Genomic DNA, 22,157 nt, shown 5'->3' with positions numbered 1-22,157 from the left:
ACAAACTAACGATAAACAGGGGAGATTAGCTGGATTGTTACCCCATTACATGCATAGAGGACCTCAATGTTAAATTAGCAGGGGGCCTCAAATATATTAAGCTAAACTTCAGTCATGCTGATTAACAGCTGAAACTGGAAGAGGACTCCAGAAAGTTAGTTACAACTCCTTGTGGGTATTTATTGTATCAGTACACCTGATTGCCACCTAGTGTCTTGTCAGCCTGTGCCATTTTTCAGTGCACTATGGAGAGCCTGGTACAGGGAATCCCCAAAGTGGTGGTATACTTGAACGATGTCTTGATTACAGGTGCGTCTCCTGAAGGACTTGGTGCAAACCTGGAAGACGTCCGAAATAGGCTGACATACATTTGAAACGTGAGAAATGTACTTTCAAGCTGGTGAGTTTATGTACCTTGGTTTTGAAGTGGGTGCAAAGGGGTTGCATCCCCTCGAAGACAAGGCGAAAGCTATTACGGGAGTGCCGGCACCTACGAATGTGATGGAACTGAAGTCCTTCCTAGGAATTGTCAATTACTATTGAAGGATCCAGACATGAAACGTTGGCTCTATTCTCTCTTCACAGACGCTGTCAGACATGCTGAGATTTTCCAGCATTTTCTGTTTTTGTTGTTGAAGCCACTATTCGTCACTTGTGACACCTCGTCACGGAGTTGGAGCAGTCCTATCACACAGGATGCAGATGTGATGGAGAGGCCAACTGCATTTTCTTCAAGGACTTTGTTAGACGCTGAGAAAAGATACTCACAAATCGACAAAGAAGGGGCCACATGGTGGCACAGTGGTTAGCACTGCTGCCTCACAGCGCCAGGGAGCTCGGTTCAATTCCAGCCTCGGGTCACTGTCTGCCCTGGGGTTTGTACGTTTTCCCCATGTCTGCACAAGTTTCCTCCGGGTGCTCCCGTTTCCCCCCACAGTCCAAAGATGAGCAGGTTAGGTGGGTTGGCCATGCTAAATTGCTCCTTGGTTTAGTGGGGTGAATGCACGGGGTTGCTGGGGTAGGGCCTGGTTGGAATTGTTGTCAGTGTAGGCTTGATGGGCCGAATGGTCTCCTTCTGCACTGTAGGGATCTATCAAAACCTCAGTCATTTATGCTGTGATGGCATTTCACAATCATATTAGATCATAACCCATTTTTGGGGCTTTTCTGGGAGAATAAGCCAGTTCTGTCAATAGCTTGAGCCAGAGAGCAAAGATGGGTCTTATTGCTGGTAGCATACAGCAATACTTTCCAGCATAGGCTGGGACACACAGATCTCAAATGCAAATGCACTTAGCCATCTCCCACTGCACTGGATAACATATCATTATCATGCCCTTATGCCTGAATCATCCCCCTCCTCCCTTCAAGAAATCCATTCATATCAGTGCGACGGCAGAACACGACCAGTCTCCCACAGCGTACACCTGGCGAGTAGACCGCCCAGGGGAGCTCAGGTGAGTGCATCACTCAGGGAAAGAAAGTTATGCCCTGGCACAGCCCTTGTAGTGCCAGGGGAGTGCCGGCAGGTTCCAGGCTGAAATTCTTTGTGCTGGGATGGCCTTTAATAAGGTGCCTCGATTCTCGAGTTACCAATTTGCTGGCAGGGGCTGGCAAATCAGAAGCCGTTCCGTCAGCGATACACCATGGGATCCCCCCCCCCCCACCCCTCCCCAACTTTATGCTTTTTCTCCCCAAGTCCTGCACTATACGACAGAGAAAAAGCTGCCGTTGGTATCAGCGACTTCAATGCCTCTTTTCCCGTCCACTGTCGGTCTTTCCCGATTTCTGGGAAAAATCTCACCCAAAATCTTTCATGTTCCTCCTGGTAATTGAATTAGAAGTAGTCGTTGGGACGAGATCCAGAAACAAGTTTCCCTCCTCCCTATTCAGATTGAGAACAGTATGGGAATATCCAAAACTGGAAAAGAATTGATGGAGGCTGGAGGAAAGACTATAGTGAAGCTCCACATTTAAGCTTCAAAACGCATTTATAATCCAAGGCCAAAATGTAGTCATAGATCCGGGGCGGCACGGTAGCACAGTGGTTAGCACTGCTGCTTCACAGCTCCAGGGACCTGGGTTCGATTCCCGGCTCGGGTCACTGTCTGTGTGGAGTTTGCACATTCTCCTCGTGTCTGCGTGGGTTTCCTCCGGGTGCTCCGGTTTCCTCCCACAGTCCAAAGATGTGCGGGTTAGGTTGATAGGCCAGGTTAAAAAAATTGCCCCTTAGAGTCCTGGGATGTGTAGGTTAGAGGGATTAGCGGGTAAAATATGTGGGGGTAGGGCCTGGGTGGGATTGTGTTCGGTGCAGACTCGATGGTCCGAATGGCCTCTTTCTGCACTGTAGGGTTTCTATGATTTCTATCCCACCACAGGTTCACTCAATGCTAAAAGCCATGCTAGAAATTTAATTTGTAGATTCTTCCTGTAATAATGATAGCATGGTTCATTGCAGATTACTGAGAGCCGCATTAATATTGGCTAACATATGGAAGGCAATTATGTGCCACAAAAGTGATTTTATACACATCTGTGCTGCCTGATGACAGAGTATTAAACATCTGTGCCAGCCTCCTGAACTCGGGGGTGAGGGAGAGGGCTTGCTGGAGACTGGGTCAGTCGCTGATCTGTCTTCCAAATGGGCCGAAGCCAAGAGATAATTGCGCTTGCTTTAGCAGATAGTCTCAAAGCTGCCGCCCACTTTGTACCAGGTGGAATATTAAGTCCAACTAAATTTTGGTGTTGTCCAGTCAGTGACTGATGCATTTTCATCATGTTAAAGATGACATGACCAGGCAGCTGAAACCTGGGGATGTTAATAGTTACAGAGGCGGGTTGAGATGAAGTTGGTCTTGATTGGTAACAATGGTGATTTGGCAGTCCAGTTGGTTCAAATGAAAAAGAAAACATTGCAGCATGTAAAACAGGCTGCCAATTCACTAATCAAGTCTAATCCCACTGCCATACTGCGCACAGTTCCGCCTTCCCTGTGTGTGTGCAAGGAGTATCCAATGGTATAATTCAGGTCAGTTACACATCACACCCCACAGATATCTGTCCAACAAAAGTATCTATTGTACTACAGCATATTTACCTGACACTTCTCCAGCCTATAGGCACACATTACTACATTTCCCATATACTCAGTTGGCTAGTTTTCCTGTTCCCAGCCTTTTCTCAATCCTGCTCGCGATCACTGTGAGTTGACGACCTATCCAGCTGTGCAGAACCTATTTCTCATTGTTTGCTAGATAACACAACTGAGAAAATAATTTAACTTTGTGACTATTTAGTGAGGTAAGAAAAGGCCATTCTGCCCATCCTGGCATGCCATTCTGCTAGATCTCATCTCCGAGTCAAAAGTTTCTAGGTTCAAGGCCCACTCCAAGACTTAAGTACAAAAATCAAGGTTGGCACCGCAATATAATGCTGAAGGAATGCTGCACTGAATTTAAATTTTCAGCTTGGTTTCCGAATTATTCCTCCATGGCCTGCCCTTTCCTATCTCTGTATCCTTCTCCTCACCAAAACCCTCCGAGGTGTTTGTGTTCCCCTACTTCTGGGTTTTTGTTCATTCTCAATTATAATTTCCCCACTGTTGGTGGCCACTGGCCATCAGTTGCCTCGGCCCCAAGCTCTGGAATTCCCTCTCTGCACATCGCCACATTTCTCGGTCACTTTCCTCCTTTCAAACACTCCGTAAAACCTTCCTCTTTGTGGTGATTGTCCCCTTAAGCAGAAGAAGGTCACCTGGCTTGATGGATCAATTGGGACTGAGAGTGGGTAATACCCCAGGGGGTGGAGTCCTCTTTGGCAAAAGAAAGTGTGAAGACATATGGAAGACATGTCGGTACTGGGGCAGCGGGTGGGCTGTTACAGTTTTTCCTTGTTAATAAATATCCTTTGTGTTCCTGGCGAAGTCTGTAGCATACATCATAACACTCTTTAATCAAGTTTTTGGTTGTCTGACATAATATCTCCTGATGTAGTTTAACTTCATTTTTTAATAATGCACCTATGAAATGTATTTCATTATGTTAAATGCATTATATAAATATACCTATAAAAAAGTTGAGTATCTGAGACCAAATTTTTGATTTGATATGATTATTTTTTAAATTTTTTAAATTTTATTTTAGCCAAAAGGTAGGCCGTCAACTTATACACGAATATATTTTTGAGGGGGTTGAAGTCTATCCTCTCCCATTGCCTTGCTACCTATCTGTTTAAGGCTATTCATCAGCTGATCACAGAGCTGCCAGGTTGGAGACAGTTCCCACTAACTCCACCTACAAAAATAGCATGGGGGAGGTGGTGGCACAGTGGTATTGTCGCTGGACCAGTAATCCAGAGAGCCAGGTTAATGCTCTGGGACCCAGGTTCGAATCCTATCATGGTAACTGATGAAATTTAAACTCAATAAAGGGGTTCCTTACCTGGTCTGGCCGACATGTGACTCAAGACCCACAGTAATGTGATTGACTCTTAAATGCCCTCTTGAAATGGCCTAGCAAACCACTCAATTCAAGGGCAACTAGGGATGGGTGACAAACACTGGCCTTGTCTGACCCCATGACACCAGGTGAAAAATGGGCAAGGAAACCTCCTGTTGATTATCACGCTCCATCCCCCCTCAGCTGATGAGTCCTCCATGTTGAACACTACTTGGGGGAAGCACTGAGGCAAGGACGCAGAATTGGGGAGACTTCAATATCCATCACCAAGAGTGGCTCAGTAGTACCACCACTGACCAGAGCAAACTGGCTGCTAGACTGGGACAATGGGAGGTGGTGAGACAACAAGTGGAAAAAACATAACCTACCTGCCGTGGATGCATCATGACAATATCGATAGGAGTGACCACTGCACAGTCCTTGTAGAGACAAAATCCTGGAATTCCCTCCCAGCAAATTGGCTGTTGTTCTTTCACCCCCCCCCCCCCCCCCCACCCCCCCCAACCCCCCGATACCAGCCCGCGCAGCTAAAGCTGCTGGGCTACCTGCTTGGTGTGGGCCTTACACTGTCACAGGTAAAATAGTGACAGGAGCAGGGTGAGGCAATTAACTGGGAATTAGTTGGCCACTGCAGGATCTCAACAGGCCCAAGGGCAGGCAGGCTGCCTGACACCTTCCCCGCTGACTATAACATGGGAGGTTAAGTGGCAGCGGCCGACCACACCCCCCCTTCAAACCCACTGGCAGGACACACAAAATTCCACCCAAGCTTTCTGCCAAAGCTATGGCAGATGACCAACCAAGGAAATTCGCAACATGTATCCTCAAGTCGTTCTTGATCCACAAGTTTCACTGAATTTCATTGAAAATTTGGGTGTTGTGATATTGTACAATCACAGGTTTAATAGTCAAGGATTCATAACGGCCGGGTAGGTATGGTTTTAGTGCATCAATCAACAGGGAGATGAAGAATCCTCTTTGCCTCATTTGTGCTTGAGGCCAGGGGCTGAAGTTTTAAGCTCAGCCCAGGTCGGAATGGTGGTGGACAGGAATGAAAATACTGCCACTGGTCGTTTCTGTCTGTTGCTGGCACTGGCCATTTTTGCCAAGGTGGTTTAATTAGGCTCATTAAGAAGCTTGTTAACCTCACTTAGAAGAGGCCGAGTGAGATTTTCCAGTCAGCCTCCAGTTTCCTAATGTGACTAGGGGGAATTTAACTGCTGAGATGCAGGCACTCTGTGGCACGCCAGCCAAGGACCACCCTGTAGAGGGAATCCCCTCTCCACCCTTCCAATGTGGTGCCTTGACTGCTGGATATGCTTTTTATTTTAAAATCTTGGTGAGAGGGGATCTTCATCTTGAAGCACCCACTCAGTTACTTACCCTATACTGCTTCTCTCAACTTGGAAGACCCTTCACCTCCCTCCGTGCCAATTAAGGGGGTACCTCCGTGAAAATCCCAAGAGGGTGACCATTTCACCTCAGGGGAAGGTTCAAGACCCAGAAACAGTCCAACACCTGTTTGCTGCCAACAAGGCCCCACATATATGATTATGGAATTGATGTTACTGGTGTAAAAAAAAAGGAAGCTGCATATAAGAACTGATAAATGTATGAATACAATCAACCAATTTAAGTAAAAGGTATCACTTACTGCTTAGAGGAGCAGTTATATTTGGTTGTAATGACTTACCTTTTTAATTCAGCAATAAGCAGAGCTGTACAGGGAACACCCAATGTCATCAATGAGATGTTATTGATTGCTGGTTTCACAAATGCAAGACATGTGGTAATGCCGGATAGAATACCAACTGCAGCCTTAAACCGGCCCCTAGGACAAGAATCGGATATTATAAACAGGCTCTTCTCCAAATGAGAGCAACTCAACCTATGCACAGAGTTTTCCCTCTGCCCCAATACCCTGTTTAATCTTTGTCGTTAGATTCTTGATGAATGACTAGTTTTATTATTAAGTTTTCACTGTCTGACCACAAATATGTGCCATAAGGCTGCTTTATATCCCTTATATACTTTATGCTCTGTAGCCCTCACCATTATTCAGATGTTATTAGTCCACAGATGTCAAACAGAAGCCTCAGAAGTAAATTTGCAGACAGCTTATTAGGAGTGAAAATAAAGTTATCCAAACACACACAAACACATGTATGTAAGTAATGTGTGCAAATATACATACAATATAAGTACTTATATAAATTTAAAGAGTCCCATTCCCAAACATGGTTAAAAACTGAAAGTAAACATAGTTCTAGAAATATCAAAACTAAATCAAGTGTTCACTCTAGCACTTGCCTTTTGCTCAGTTCCGAGAATAAGCAGAGGTACTGGCGAAACGGACACATTCCTTCAGGCACCAACACTATGGGCCCTATTTTACCATTTGGAGCCTAAGAGCGGGATCCGGGCGTAATATGGATCCGAGCCCGGAATCCTCTTTCCAGCGCGCCCATAAGCGTTTTGCCGGCTCCAGCCCGATCCGCGCTGTGGGCGGGGCTTAGCGCTGCCGGAACAATCGGAGCTCTGAACTGCGCATGCGCAGTTCAAAAAACATCTGAAGCAGCGCGCCCGGGCGGGAAAGAAAAAAAAGCAGAAAGAGCGGCTCTCTGACAGTCATCCTCTGATCGGGGGGCGGGGGGGGGAGGGGGCGGGACCCAGGTCATCCTCTGATCGGGGGTGAGGGTGGTGGGAGGAGGAGGGGGGCGGGACCCAGGTCTTCTTCTGATCGGGGGGTTGGGAGGGGGGGGGGAGTGGAGGAGAGGGGGTGTGACCGATCATCCCAGGGGGGCGGGGGGGGGAGGGGGTGTGACCGATCATCCCCTGGGGGGGTTCCCGCTCAACTTTAAAATAAACAACTTTCTTATGCATAGAGCCAGCATTCAGACACCTGTAAGGCTTTGTTTTCCAAGAGGGTGGTATTACAGAGAGTAGCATTTTATTTAAAACATTGTAAAATGCAGATACAGTTTGAGAACGATATTCTGTTTCACCAGTAGTAAAAAGTGACTTTAAAAAGTCCCCCTCCCCAAATGCTGCACATTTATATCTCTCAGGGTCTTCTGCAAAAACCCCTGCCGTCGCCAACCTTCTCAGCAAACCAGCAGAACTATCATGATGCTGAGCTCCTGGCTGAGGCTCAGCTCCTGCGGCAACACAAGGGACGACTTGAGGCCAGAATGCAGATATTGGAGGACCACAACAAACAACTGGAGTCACAGTTGTGCCGACTGCGAAAACTCCTGGAAGAGCCATTAACAGAATCGAAGCTGAATGGAGTTCCTTCGGTTTCTCCAACTGCTCCCTTTCAGCTTGCTGGAAATGGTCACACCTGGAATGTGGACTGCAGCTCGCAGACAGATGATTTACTGATTCCGCCCCAGGACACGAGTACAGACCTTACGGATGTCATGGAACAAATCAATAGCTCTTTCCCCGTTTGCAGCCCAAGGTTTACTACAAGGCAACAAGTAATGATGTAACAATATGTTCCATACAGCAGACACTTGCTTTGAGACCACTGCTTCTTGTATGACCAGCAGCAGTTGTGAATAATAATGAAACTGAATGGGACCTTCAGAGAATATCAGTTCCACCAATTGGTCTCATCGAAGGAGCTTACCTGTGGAGACCCAACAAGTAGTTTTGACTATTGTCTGTTCCTCTTTGCTTCTTTTACTGTGCAATTGTAAAATAATGAAGTATAAAATGTTGGACTCTGAAACTTATGCCACTATGTATAAATGTGCAGCATTTGGGGAGGGGGAGCTTTTAAAATCACTTTTTACTACTGGTGTAACAGAATATTGTTCTCAAACTGTATCTGCATTTTACAATGTTTTAAAGAAAATGCTACTCTCTGTACTGCCACCCTCTTGGAAAACAAAGCCTTACAGGTGTGTCTGAATGCTGGCTGTGTGCATAAGAAAGTTGTTTATTTTAAAGTTGAGCGGGAACCCCCCCCCCAGGGGATGATCAGTCACACCCCCTCTCCTCCACCCCCCCCCCCCCCCCCCCAGGGGATGATCGGTCACTCCCCCTCCCCTCCCCTCCCATCTCCCCCCCCCCCTCCCCCCATCAGAGGATGACCTAGGTCCCACCCCCCTCCTCCTTCCACCCCCGCCCCCCGACCAGTGGAGGAGCTGGGTCAGAGAGCCGTTGCAGTCTCTGACCCCGCTCTACGGAGGTTGCAGCGGCGACTGCGGATTTTTATTTTGCAGGTCGGTTACAGCGCGGACGCGGATCGGGCCAGAAGACGGTAAAATGGGATTTGGCGGTAGAGTTGGACGCGCGGTTCATTAAGTCGATTTAAATGCATGCAACACCGAATCGGGTGTTGGTAAAGCCGCGATCTGCTAGGAATCGGGTGCGGACCGCGGTATAGGCCCGACGCCCAACTTTACCGCGATCTCGCGCCTGAAAACGGGTGCGAAGTTTTGGTAAAATCGGGCCCTATGGCTGTGATTTTCCCCAAAACACTCTGCCATAACGGCGAGAAAACCAGAGCAATCTGTGCCAGTGTGTCCGGCACGGTTTGGACTGCAATCATCCCATACTCAGTTGGGAAAGGAGGCTAAGCAGGCAGGTGAGCTGTTTTGAAAGGGCGCCCCAATCTCACTGGGAGACCCCCTTCCTTCCCCCATGAATATCAGGAACACCCCCTCATTGGCAGCACGTTTCTCCATTATCCCAACCCAGCAATCTCTGCTAGTTTAATTGAGATTTCCCGACGTGGATCATTGTCACTGAGGCCTCCCAATAGGCCCCTCTTAGGGTACTCAGCACACTCTCCTTTTCATGGCTCCCAGCATACCCCCCCTCGTCATGCTTCACCCCTGCACAACCTCCCTTTATGCTCCCCACACATGAATCCCCTGCAGAGCCCCCCTGCATGCCCCACAGGCCCCACCCTTTGGCACTGCAGTGCCCAACTGGCACTGCCAGGGTGCCAGATGGGCATTGCCCAGCCACATCCCCATCCTCCGAGCCTGCCAGCATGGCGATCGCACCTGGTCTCCGTTAGTGGAGACTAGTTGTGATTTTCGCCGGTCTCGTGCCGTGCCTAAAGGTCGGAAGGTCCCGGGAGCTGGGAGAATCTGCTGTCAAATGAGCTAAGCATTTTTAAATGCCACTTAAAAATGCTAATCAACCTCGCATCCTTTCTGGCCAAGGTCTGGTCTGTGCCAGAAAGGGACTAGGATGATCGGAAACCATTTGGCGCCAAGCGCAAAACTGAATTTTCGGCCCATACGCTATTTTCTGGGTTCAGCGCAATCTGCGCCAGGCATGGCGAGGTAGGAAAATTGCCCTCTATGAGTTAATATTTGTCCTAATTCAGACATCCTTGGATAGACAAATGAACAGATGTTACACTGATTCCAGTTATCGCTAAAGTTATATTTTGAATTTGTGCCTATTAAATAATTTAATTGTATTTAAAAATAGAATTGGACTTGACCGTGTCCTCAGTGAGTTTATCCAATGAATAGATAAACCGTACAAACCAGGAAACCAATTCCAAGTAGTGACGTGTTTGACAATTGACCTCAGTATTGCTGGATTGGAGAAAGAATTGGCCAATATCCCGACCCAGCAATCTCTGCTAGTTTAATTGAGATTCCAGAGGATAATCAGTGTCTATGGAATCCAACCCAGAAAGCAGTGTCGTCAAAGGAGGAGGAAAATTGGCAGAATAAACTGGAAATTTCTAAGAAAATATTCTCATCATTTTTCATCCATAATCAATTGGTAAAACAAAATAACAAAATGATTCATGGTTGATACAATGACCTATAAGATGCCATGATCCCATAGCTAGCAATATACTCTGTAATTGAGCCAATTTATAAACATTAAAAGTTTAATTGTAAATGAAAACAATTAGTCTATGTAAATTTTTTGTTTGTATTTAATAAATTATTTTAATTTGCTATGAATCTGCTGATTTCAGGTCAAGTGCCTTTTAGGTAGCCAGGTTCAGAAAACTAAGTTGCACTTTGGCTTATCATAATATCCTTTCACCTTAAAGTCTTAAGTCAAATTCAGCTGAGACTAATGTGGTGGTATCTCTTCTATATACATCAGAAGGTTTAGTGGGTGTGGTGTCATAGCCTTTTAAGGGGTGCTTCGCTTCTCGGCCTTTTGGCTAAGATCAAGTGTAGTATCTGTTCTTATTTCGCTTCTCGGCCTTTTGGCTAAGATCAAGTGTAGTATGAAGAGGATGCTGCACTTGGTTGTGGTCATTGGGTCACATTTAAGCTTCATATGTTTCAAATGAAGCAATTTTTAAAAGCGGCATCTCGGCCTTTTGGCTAAGATGCAAATGAGATCAAGCCTTGGAGGAGGAAACCTCCCCCTCCTCCAATCAGCTTGGCTCATGTAGATCAGGCCCAGGACAGGGTTAGTTGGTTGCTTGCCCTGTCTTGTCAGCCTGGATCGGAAATGTCTCAACTTGTTGAGACTCTGAATTGGACTTGATTTGATTGAATTGCAAAAGTATATTTTTTTTAAAATGTGTCAACTGCTGCTGGAGGGTCATCAACTCAGTGAAGGACGCACTTTGGTCTGCCCGAAACTTGCTGATCTTCCAGTGCAAAGATTTGTCCTCGACCGAGTGTTGCAGACTGGCACATTCCAAGGTCCAGGATTACATACTGAGGGACGCTCTCAAGCTTGGGGCAGCTGCCGCAAAGGCACAATGGAGAAAGGCCACCGTTTAAATCCTTTCAATCAAGACAGACCGAGGGGCCAGAAACTGTGGAAAACCCTCAAACTGCATAACTGTGTGCAACTCTATAAAAACAGCACACAGTGAAATGTGATGAATGTATATAGTTTTTGTTGAAGAACTGAACTGTAATAAATGTAATGACTTGGAACAGAGCACCATAAAGTATTGTAAATATGGATGTTTTTGGCACTGTTTTGTAATTATTAGAAATGTCGTTTCTGTAATGGTTTATTTCAGAGTATTTATGAATAAAGTATATTTTTGAAATTAAAAAAAATCATGTGAGCCAGTGGTCCAATTGGGAGCTGAGTTGCAGACTCACTATGACATGCCTGGGCTTGGTCCAGGAGTTGGGAGTTTAGGGCCTGTGGAGCTTAAAGCCTTTTTCCTTGCTCTGTAATATTAATAGTTTTTCTGTTAACAAACCTTTGTGAGTTCACTGACCGGAGTTCAAACCTTACTTTTTTTCTCCCCAATAAACTACTTTTTCCCACTTCTTTCACAAACCATATTTGATCAACTCTATTGCAGACTCTATTCTACCAATCAAATGTCCTAACAAACATTCCACAATAGCTCCACGATCCCCAAATTTAATGAATCACAGCTTCAAAACACTTATCCGTCTTTGCACATCCTCCAATTAACTTTGGCTTGAAAGAACTCAAGAGGTTTTTGCACTGATACCATGTCTGTCCCAACTACATAATCTGAAAAATAATAGCCAGGATTCTCCCCCCAAAAATCTAAGTTCCTAACATGCAGAAAAACAGGAGTATTTCCTGCCTTTATTTCAATGTAATTACCAGACTTAATCTCTGACATTCTAAGCAATGTGGTTCACTCTGGAAAGCAGGAGGCGGGGCCCATTCCCTCCCGAGAGGCCAGCAGTGTAGCTCTGAGTGACCCACTGTGCATGCGCTGATCTGTCAGAGCGAAGAGCAGCGCATTGAGCAGAGCCCCCCCCACCCCCCCTCCCCCCCCACCCCCCCTCCCCCACCCCCCCATCCCCCCCTCCCCCACCCCCCCCTCCCCCCCTCCCCCCCCCCCCATCCCCCCTCCTCCCCCCCCCCCCCCCCCGGACGCTGGGCACCCTGCCCTCCACACATCTCCCAGGTGCTCATTTTTAGCGTATTTGTCTCCACAATGGAAATCAGCACAGAGCTGGTTATTGGACTTTAACCTGGTGTTGTGAGACTTCTTACCTTTAAGGGGCAACATTGGTTGGGTCATGTGACCCAATCGGCCAATGTGGAATGAACGCAGGGTTCTTGGTGCAGAGCATGGGCTTTTGCAGCCAGAACTGATCCCAGAGCTGGAAGTGTTACCATCACAAAAGTACCTTTATATATAATTATCTCCTCATAAATAAACCATTATAGTTTGTTACACTAACTGGTGCTCACCAGTTCCTACAATTATCACACCTATCAAAGGGCATTACCTCATGAAGAACTACCGTTAGAGAGCTGCATGGAATTGACCAAAATATATTAGTTCTTAGACAAGTGGAGAAAACGTGTGTGGATAGGACATTGATTTGCATAATTTTTGCACAACTCCCTCCCCCCTCCTCCCACCTGTCACAGCTGAGTATGACATTCATTCATTTGCTGGCAGAGGTGTTCCTCCCAATCCAATTTTCAACTGGCAGTCCCTGTTTCTCAGGCAAGAAACAAGCAGGCAACGTTTGAAAATCACCCCTAATCATGCATGACAGAAAATGCTCTGATGGCCACAGAATAAAATAGATGCCACTGAGGTATACAACAAATGAGTGAAGGTAAAATTGGACTAAGGAAATAATAGCAAGTTTAACTTTTTTGACTGACTTCCATTTGACTATTCAAAACTCAAGCGCTCCACTGCACAATTGCTTCAAATTTGCAGAATAAGCATTCAAACTCTTAAAAGCTCTAAAATACAATAGCAGAGTACCAACTACATTCTAATTTCTGCAAGTTATCTTATCACTTTAGCCAATAGGATGTGATGAGTACAAATGCAAGGGAACTGATTCAGAATCCTCTTCCCCCTCATAATCTACATTAAATGTTCAATCAGAGCCATCTGTTCACTGCTTGATAATATCAGCACCGTGATGAACTAGCTGGGCAGATCTGATGCAGTTAAACCTTGTAGATTAGATAAAAAGTTTTAAAGGGTACACACAATCTTCATCATGAATTACTGCCAGCAATGTGGCCAATCTGATAAGAGATTTCAAACATCAAAATATTTAACAATTTTTTTAAAAATCGTTCATGGAATGTGGACACCCTGGCAAGGCCAGCATATATTGTCTGAACTGAATTGCCCTTGAGAAGGTGATAGTGAGACCTTTTTAAACCTCTGCCACCCATGTGATGTAGGTATGCAGAGAGTGCTGTTAAGAAGCAGTTTCCAGGATTTTGAACTTGCAACAATGAAGGAACAGGATATGTTTACAAGTCAGCATAATGTCTGACTTGGAGGAAAACAAGCAGGCTCTGCTGTTCCCGTGCAGTTGCTGTCTTTCTCCTTCAAGGTGGTAAACATTACTGTAAAAGAAAACATTGGCAAGTTGTTGTAGTGCATCGTATATAAAATACACACCAAAGCTATAGTGTATTAGTGGTGGAGGCAATAAATGCTTAAAGTGGTGGTTGTGGTGTCACTCAACTGAGCTGGATGGTGTCAAGTTTCGTGAGTATTGTTGGAGATGCACTCAACCAAGCATGTGAAGAGATTTCCATTCCAGTCCTGACTTGTGTTTTGTAGATGGTGGAAAGCTTTGGGGTGTCAGAAAGTTAGACACTCCTCCAGATTTTCCAGCCCTTGCCCTACTCTTGTAACCACAAACAAAGAACAATACAGCACAGGAACAGGCCCTTCGGCCTTCCAAGCCCGCGCCGCTCCCCGGTCCAGGATTGAATCCTGAATCCAGGATCCCCGCCCAATTTTCCAGCCTATCTACATACCAATATCCTATCCACCGAGCTGTCCCTCACAGCTACGATGCTTTGTTCATTACAACCTATTAACTTACCCCCACCCCCCCATTCCAGACCATGTGATCTCCAGGGAGAGGCGAAAACCCAGAGTGAAAAACCCCAGGGCCAATATGGGGAAAAAAAATCTGGGAAATTCCTCTCCGACCCCCTGAGGCGATCGAAACGAGTCCAGGAGATCACAATGGCCCCGATCGGAAAATGCTTCCCAACCCTAGTCATTTCCACTTCCACGAACACCATATGAATTCCCTGCCCCCGAGACAGGTTCCCAACTATCCGCAGTCTCACTCTGTACTGGCACCAGCAAGATGATCATAGAATGAAGCCTTGAAACGAGAAACCAGGAACAATTAGCCCGCGCCGCTCCCTGGTCCAAACTAGACCACTCTTTTGTATCCCTCCATTCCCACTCCGTTCATATAGCTGTCGAGATAAGTCTTAAACGTTCCCAGTGTGTCCGCCTCCACCACCTTGCCCGGCAACACATTCCAGGCCCCCACGACCCTCTGTGTGAAATATGTCCTTCTGATATCTGTGTTAAACCTCCCCCCCTTCACCTTGAACCTATGACCCCTCGTGAACGTCACCACCGACCCGGGGAAAAGCTTCCCACCGTTCACCCTATCTATGCCTTTCATAATTTTATACACCTCTATTAAGTCTCCCCTCATCCTCCGTCTTTCCAAGGAGAACAACCCCAGTTTCCCCAATCTCTCCTCATAACCAAGCCCCTCCATACCAGGCAACATCCTGGTAAACCTCCTCTGTACTCTCTCCAAAGCCTCCACGTCCTTCTGGTAGTGTGGCGACCAGAACTGGACGCAGTATTCCAAATGCGGCCGAACCAACGTTCTATACATCTGCAACATCAGACCCCAACTTTTATACTCTATGCCCCGTCCTATAAAGGCAAGCATGCCATATGCCTTCTTCACCACCTTCTCCACCTGTGACGTCACCTTCAAAGATCTGTGGACTTGCACACCCAGGTCCCTCTGCGTCTCTACACCCTTTATGGTTCTTCCATTTATCGTGTAGCTCCTCCCTACATTATTCCCACCAAAATGCATCACTTCGCATTTATCAGGATTGAACTCCATCTGCCATTTCCTTGCCCAAATTTCCAGCCTATCTATATCCTTCTGTAGCCTCTGACAATGTTCCTCACTATCTGCAAGTCCTGCCAGTTTTGTGTCGTCCGCAAACTTACTGATCACCCCAGTTACTCCTTCTTCCAGATCATTTATATAAATCACAAACAGCAGAGGTCCCAATACAGAGCCCTGCGGTACACCACTAGTCACAGGCCTCCAGCCAGAAAAAGACCCTTCCACTACCACCCTCTGTCTTCTATGACCAAGCCAGTTCTCCACCCATCTAGCCACCTCCCCCTTTATCCCATGGGATCCAACCTTTTTCACTAGCCTACCATGAGGGACTTTGTCAAACGCTTTACTAAAGTCCATATAGACAACATCCACGGCCCTTCCTTCGTCAACCATTTTGGTCACTTCTTCAAAAAACACCACCAGGTTCGTGAGGCATGACCTCCCTCTCACAAAACCATGTTGACTATCGTTAATGAGTTTATTCCTTTCTAAATGCGCATACATCCTATCTTTAAGAATCTTCTCCAACAACTTCCCCACCACGGACGTCAAGCTCACCGGCCTATAATTACCCGGGTTATCCTTCCTACCCTTCTTAAATAACGGGACCACATTGGCTATCCTCCAATCCTCTGGGACCTCACCTGTGTCCAGTGACGAGACAAAGATTTGCATCAGAGGCCCAACGATTTCACCTCTCGTCTCCCTGAGCAGCCTTGGATAGATTCCATCAGGCCCTGGGGATTTGTCAGTCTTTATATTCTCTAACAAACCTAACACTTCCTCCTTTGTAATGGAGATTTTCTCCAACAGTTCAACACTCCCCTCCGAGACACTCCCAGTCAACACATCCCTCTCCTTTGTGAATACCGACGCAAAGTATTCATTTAGGATCTCCCCTACCTCTTTGGGCTCCAAGCATAAGTCCCCACTTTTGTCCCTGAGAGGTCCGATTTTTTCCCTAACAACCCTTTTGTTCCTAACGTATGAATAAAATGCCTTGGGATTCTCCTTAATCCTGTCTGCCAAGAACATTTCTTGACCCCTTTTTGCTCTTCTAATTCCCCGTTTGAGTATTTTCCTACTTTCATTATACTCCTCCAGAGCTCCCTCCGTTTTTAGCTGCTTGGACCTAACATACGCCTCTCTTTTCCTTTTGACCAGTCCCTCAATTTCCCTGGTTATCCACGGTTCTCTAATCCTACCCTTCCTATCCTTCTTTTTTACAGGCACATGCTTGTCCTGTAGCCCTAACAACCGTTCCTTAAAAGACTGCCACATACCAGATGTGGATTTACCCTCAAACAGCCTCTCCCAATCAAGAGCTGCCAATTTCTGCCTGATCCCAATAAAGTTAGCCTTCCCCCAATCCAACACCTTACCCTTGGGACACCACTCATCCTTTTCCATCACTATCCTAAAGCTAACAGAATTGTGGTCACTATTTGCCACATGTTCCCCACCCAAAACTTTGAAGACCTGACCGGGCTCATTCCCCAGCACCAGGTCCAGTATAGCCCCCTCTCTAGTTGGGCTGTCCACATATTGTTCCAACGAACCCTCCTGTACACATTTTACAAATGCCTCACCATCCAGAGTCCCTGCCCTCAGCGATTTCCAGTCTATACCAGGGAAATTGAAGTCTCCCACTACAACAACCCTATATTTCCTGCACCTATCCAGTATCTCCTGACATATCCATTCTTCCACTTCCCTTGGGCTGTTGGGGGGCCTGTAGTACACCCCCAACATAGTGACTGCGCCTTTCCTGTTTCTAAGCTCCACCCAGAGTGACTCGCTACACGACTCCTCCGAATTGTCCTCCCTCTGCACCGCTGTAATATGCTCTCCAACCAATACCGCTACTCCCCCACCTCTTTTGGCCCCTCCTCTGTCTCGCCTAAAACACTTGTACCCTGGAATATTCAGCTGCCAGTCCTGTCCCTCTTTCAACCAAGTCTCTGTCACCGCAACCACATCCAAATTCCTCGTGCGCATTAAGGCCCCAAGTTCGTCTGTTTTACCTGCTACGCTCCTTGCATTGAAGTATAAGCACTCCAGACCCCCAGGCTCAGTGAGGTCGTCCTCCCAGAGTGCTCTTCTTCTTTGCCAGCCTTGTCCCAGCCCCAAGCTCGTCCCCAGCCACCACACTTATAGACCTAATCGTTTGATCCCCACCCCCCTGCCATACTAGTTTAAACCCCCCCGAACTGCATTAGCAAAGCTCCCAGCCAGGATATTTGTGCCCTTCCAACTTAGTTGTGACCCCTCCCTCTTGTACAGGTGCCATCCTCTCCTGAAAACCTCCCATTGGTCTATGAAAATAAAGCCCTCCCTCCTGGACCAGTCCAGGCATTCATTTGAACCAACTCCCTATTCTTATCCTCACTGGCACGAGGCATTGGGAGCAGCCCAGAGATGGCCACCCTAGTGACCCTACTTTTTAACCTATTTCCCAACTCCCTGAATTGCTCTCTTAGGACCCCCCTACTCTTCCTATCTACGTCATTTCCACCAATGTGTATAATGACATCCGTTTCTTTATCTTCCCCTTTTAAAATGCCTCCTATCCGCTCGGAGACATCCGTGACCCCAGCACCAGGTAGGCAGACTACCATCCTGGAGTCCCGTTCGCACCCACAGAATCGCCTGTCTGTCCCTCTAACTGACGCATCCCCCACCACTATCGCTCTCCTAACCCCTCTCTTCCCTTTCCGGGCCACAGAGCCTGACTGTGTGCCAGTGACCTGGTCACTGTGTCTTACCCCTGGAGAGGCACACTCCTCCACACTATCTAAAACAATGTACCTGTTTTGGAGTGGGACAACCACAGGTGACCCTTCTTCTAACTGTCCACTCCCCTCCCCTCTCACACCTGTCACCAAGCCCTTCCTATTTTGAGACACCTCTGGAGACCTCCCTTGTACTTTACCCTTCTGCCCTTTACTCCTCCTAACTGTGACCCACTGTGACCACAATGTGGCTGCCAGGGTGTTGACGGTGCAGGAATAAATGATGGCATTACCACTTAATGTCAAGGAAACGCAGAAAAACCTGGCTGATTAATTCCTTATAATTTGAAAGTGTACATAATGGGACTTCTGCAGTATTGACAAAGCACATCCTTGCTAAACTCACAAAAAACCCTGTAAAGTCCGGACTTAGAGTGGTAGATAGAGGAGTAATTGTTCCCTCCTCCTGGGGCTGTAACATACTACAAACCTATGATATTAACATGGTACTGCACAGAGTTGGAAACGACTAATCTATGTATTTAGAAGGTGTAAGCTATTGTGCCACATTTAATTTTTTAAAACTGGAATTCATTCGATAAGTATACTTAGTTAAGTTTGTGGCGGTTTGTAAATAATATATCTGAGATGGGAGGAAGAACAGCAAATATCTGATATCTAGCTTATCTAAAACAGCAATAATATAATAACCTTAAATTGCTTTCCGGAGTCATTACCATTTTGGAACATTCTTTGCTATAAAATACATCAGCTCAACTTCCCCTACTCAGCTGGGAGTTGTGCACAGTAGCAGTTGTTGCTGATAATTTTGGTCCTGTAACTTTTCCCCCTTCCCTCTTAATATTTTGTAAACAGCACAGTCTTGTACAATTTTATTTATCCTTTATCTGCAATTGCTGTAAATGTAATAAACATAATTTTGTTAGAGATTCTGACTTGAGGGCTACGGATGTGTAGCTTATATTGCATTAGTTTAACTTTGGTGCATTACAAATTACTGTGGAGAAATTAGCAATGTAAGTATTTTTCAATTGTCACATACACAGAATGACTACTGTTTAAAGTAATTCTTGCAATTAGTACCAGTTTAAGGTATTACCAAATTATTTGTGAATGCTATGGTGTTTACCTGATATACTTTTTTTAAAATTTCTATTTATTCAAGTTTAATGTTTATTTATTAATGTCACAAATAGGATTACATTAACACTGCAATGAAGTGACTGTGAAAATCCCCTAGTCGCCACACTCCGGCGCCTGTTCGGGTACACTGAGGGAGAATTTAGCATAGCCAATGCACCTAACCAGTACGTCTTTCGGACTGACCCAGATCTTCCATTCTCCGGATCATCTGAGGCTGGAAGTACTGCCCAAGATTCTTCAGAAGATCCAATGCACTGACTCCCCAGGAATTACCCAGGAATTTGAACTTTCAATGTACAATTTCCCTGCTCTCTGGTACCTTGCAAAAAGATTTTTCAACTCTGAGTTATCGGAGACTTCAAACAAGTCTTCCTTACCTGAATAATTATGGAGGAAATGTTAGACAGATAGTCTAACTCCTGAGTAAATATACAATAGATCCCACAATCACTCACACTGGCCCTCCCTACCCACAAAAAATCAAGAGAAAAAAGGGAGGGAGGAATTTAAACCATGATCATTAAAGAAAATGTACTAGGAAAACTAACAGGACTAAAAGCTGACAAGTCTCCTGGACTTGATGGCCTACATTCTAGGATCTTAAAAAAAGTGGATGCAGAGATATTGGATGCATTGTGTGTAATCTTCCAAAATTCTCTAGGGTTCGGGAAAAGTCCCAATAGATTGGAAAACCATAAATCTAACACTTCTGTTCAAGAAAGGGGGGAGACTGAGAGTGGGAAACTATAGGCTGATTAGCCTAAAAGTTGTCATTGGGAAAATGATGGAATCCATTTTTAAGGAGATGGTAGCAGGGTATTAAGAAAATCATAATACAATCGGGCAGAGATAACGTGGTTTTGTGAAAGGAAATTGTTTTTGACAAAGTTCACAGAGTTCTTTGAAGATGTAACAAGCAGGGTGGATAGAGGGGTAACAAGTTGCAGTGTATTTATATTTCTAAAAGGCACTCGATAATGTGCCGGGTAAGAGATTACTGCAGAAGAACTCACGGCATTGGGGATGATATATTAGCACGGGTAAAGAATTAACTATCCACCAGGAAACAAAAAGTGAGGATAAATGGGTCATTTTCATGTTGGCAAACTAGTGGAGTGCCACAAGGATCAATCTGGGGCCTCAGCTATTTACGGTCTATATGAATGACTTGGATGAAGAGACCTACAGTACCATCTGTAAATTTGACTACAATACAGATATAGGTAGATAAACCAGTTGTGGGGAGGATACAATGAGCCTGCAAAGGGATATAGATGGGTTAAATGAATGGGCAAGAATTTAGCAGATGGAGTCTAATGTGGGGAAAATGTGAGATTGTTTACTTTAGCAGCAAGAATAGAAAATGCACAATATTATTTAAATGGAGACTACAGAATGCTGCAGTACAGAGGGATCTGGGTGTCCTTATATGTGAATCACAAAATGTTTGCATGCAAGTACGCTAAGTAATTAGGAAGGCAAATCGAATGTTAGCCTTCATTGCAAGTGGGATGGAGTATACCTTGTACTGTACAAAAGTAGGGAGATCTTCCTATGACTGTACAGGGAATTGGTAAGACCACACCCAGAGTACTGTGTGTAGTTTTGATCACCGCATTTAAGCAGCGATATACTTGCCTTGGAAGCAGTTAAAGGTTTAATAGGCTGATTCCTTGAATGAAGGGTTTGTGTTATGGGGAAAGGTTGAGCTAGCTGAACCTTTACTCATTGGAGTTTAGAAAATGAGAGGTGAACTTAACGAAACATAAGAATCTTAGGGGGCATGGCGAGATAGATGCTGAGAGGATACCATAGCATACAAGGCTATGGATTCAAGTAGCCTGGGATTAGAATAGATAGGTGCCTGACGGCAGACACAATGGGCCAAAGGGCCTCTTTTGGTGCTGTAAAACTATATGACTCTATGTTTTCCTTGTGAGGGAATCCAGCACTGAGGAACACAGTTTAAAAATAAGGGTTTTGCCATTTAAGATGAGGAGGATTTGTTTTACTCAATGGGTTGCTAGTCTTTGGAATTACTTTCCCAGGGAGCAGGTGAGTTATTGAATATATTCAAGGCTAAGTAGGACAGATTTTTGATTTCCAAGACCCAAGGGTTATGATTGATAGACAGAAAAATGGAGTTAAGGCTCCAGTCAGATCAACCCTAATCCTATTGAATGGCAGAATAGGCTTGATGGGCAGAATGGCCTACTCCTGCTCCTATTTCTTGTGATCCCACATCATTCTCTTTCTGCCAATACTAATTGGAATCTCCCTAACTGCGTGCATAAAAGCTATCAATTACAAATCTAAATCAACACTTATCAAATCAATAATGCATTCTGCACAAACAAATTGAACAAATCACTTTTGGCCACTCCCTTAGCAACTGCCTTTCATCCTCCTTTCCCAATCCTGGGGTTCCTACAAGATGTTGACCCAGTGGCTAGAACTTGAGAGGTGGTAGGCTGCTTTGCTTCCATTGAGGAGACAGCGGGTGGCGTTGGAGGACAATGTCGAGCAGCTATGGCCTGGAGAGCATGACTGAAGCCTCACCATCCCATCTCATCTGCAGCAGTCAGGACCAGCTACCTGACCGGCAACAGGAAAGACACTGGAGGAGTGTTGAAGTTGGAGCATGTGGGGTGGGTGGGATTTACTGTAGGCATGCTGTAACATTTTCACACCAACAATCAGGTCTCAAATCTCTACTTATTCAGCTAAATAAAGCAACTAATGGAAAAGATTCTTTTTTTTAAAAAGTGTTTTAAAATGAATAATTTGAATAAGACATATTGACGAACATGTAGTACAAGGTCAAAGTAAAATTTCTGTCTTCAGCAAAATAGCTGAACTTCAAAAAACATTATGCCTTGGTTTTGGCTATGTAATCCTGTTATAATAATACTGTTTGCTCTTGGTGATAGCTTTATTTTATTATTGGTTTATGTAACAAT

The 22,157-nt window shown here is 45.4% G+C and overlaps 1 protein-coding gene and 1 non-coding gene across 2 annotated transcripts in view; one reads left to right on the top strand and one right to left on the bottom strand.

Annotated features, from left to right (window-relative positions):
* Positions 1-22,157, bottom strand: part of acer2 (alkaline ceramidase 2) — a 71,412-nt gene that overhangs the window by 19,115 nt on the left and 30,140 nt on the right. The window contains exon 4 of the mRNA XM_078215365.1: positions 6,151-6,288. Within this exon, the coding sequence (XP_078071491.1) occupies positions 6,151-6,288 (138 nt within the window). The remainder of the gene's footprint in view (positions 1-6,150; positions 6,289-22,157) is intronic.
* On the top strand, positions 10,595-10,778 carry LOC144495413 (U2 spliceosomal RNA). The gene has a single exon (XR_013498261.1). It is a non-coding gene; the product is annotated as a U2 spliceosomal RNA (small nuclear RNA).

Source organism: Mustelus asterias, chromosome 6 (assembly GCF_964213995.1).
Source record: "Mustelus asterias chromosome 6, sMusAst1.hap1.1, whole genome shotgun sequence".
NCBI lineage: Eukaryota > Metazoa > Chordata > Chondrichthyes > Carcharhiniformes > Triakidae > Mustelus > Mustelus asterias.
Note: the sequence above shows the minus strand (reverse complement) of the source record. Positions and strands in the feature narration are given on the sequence as shown.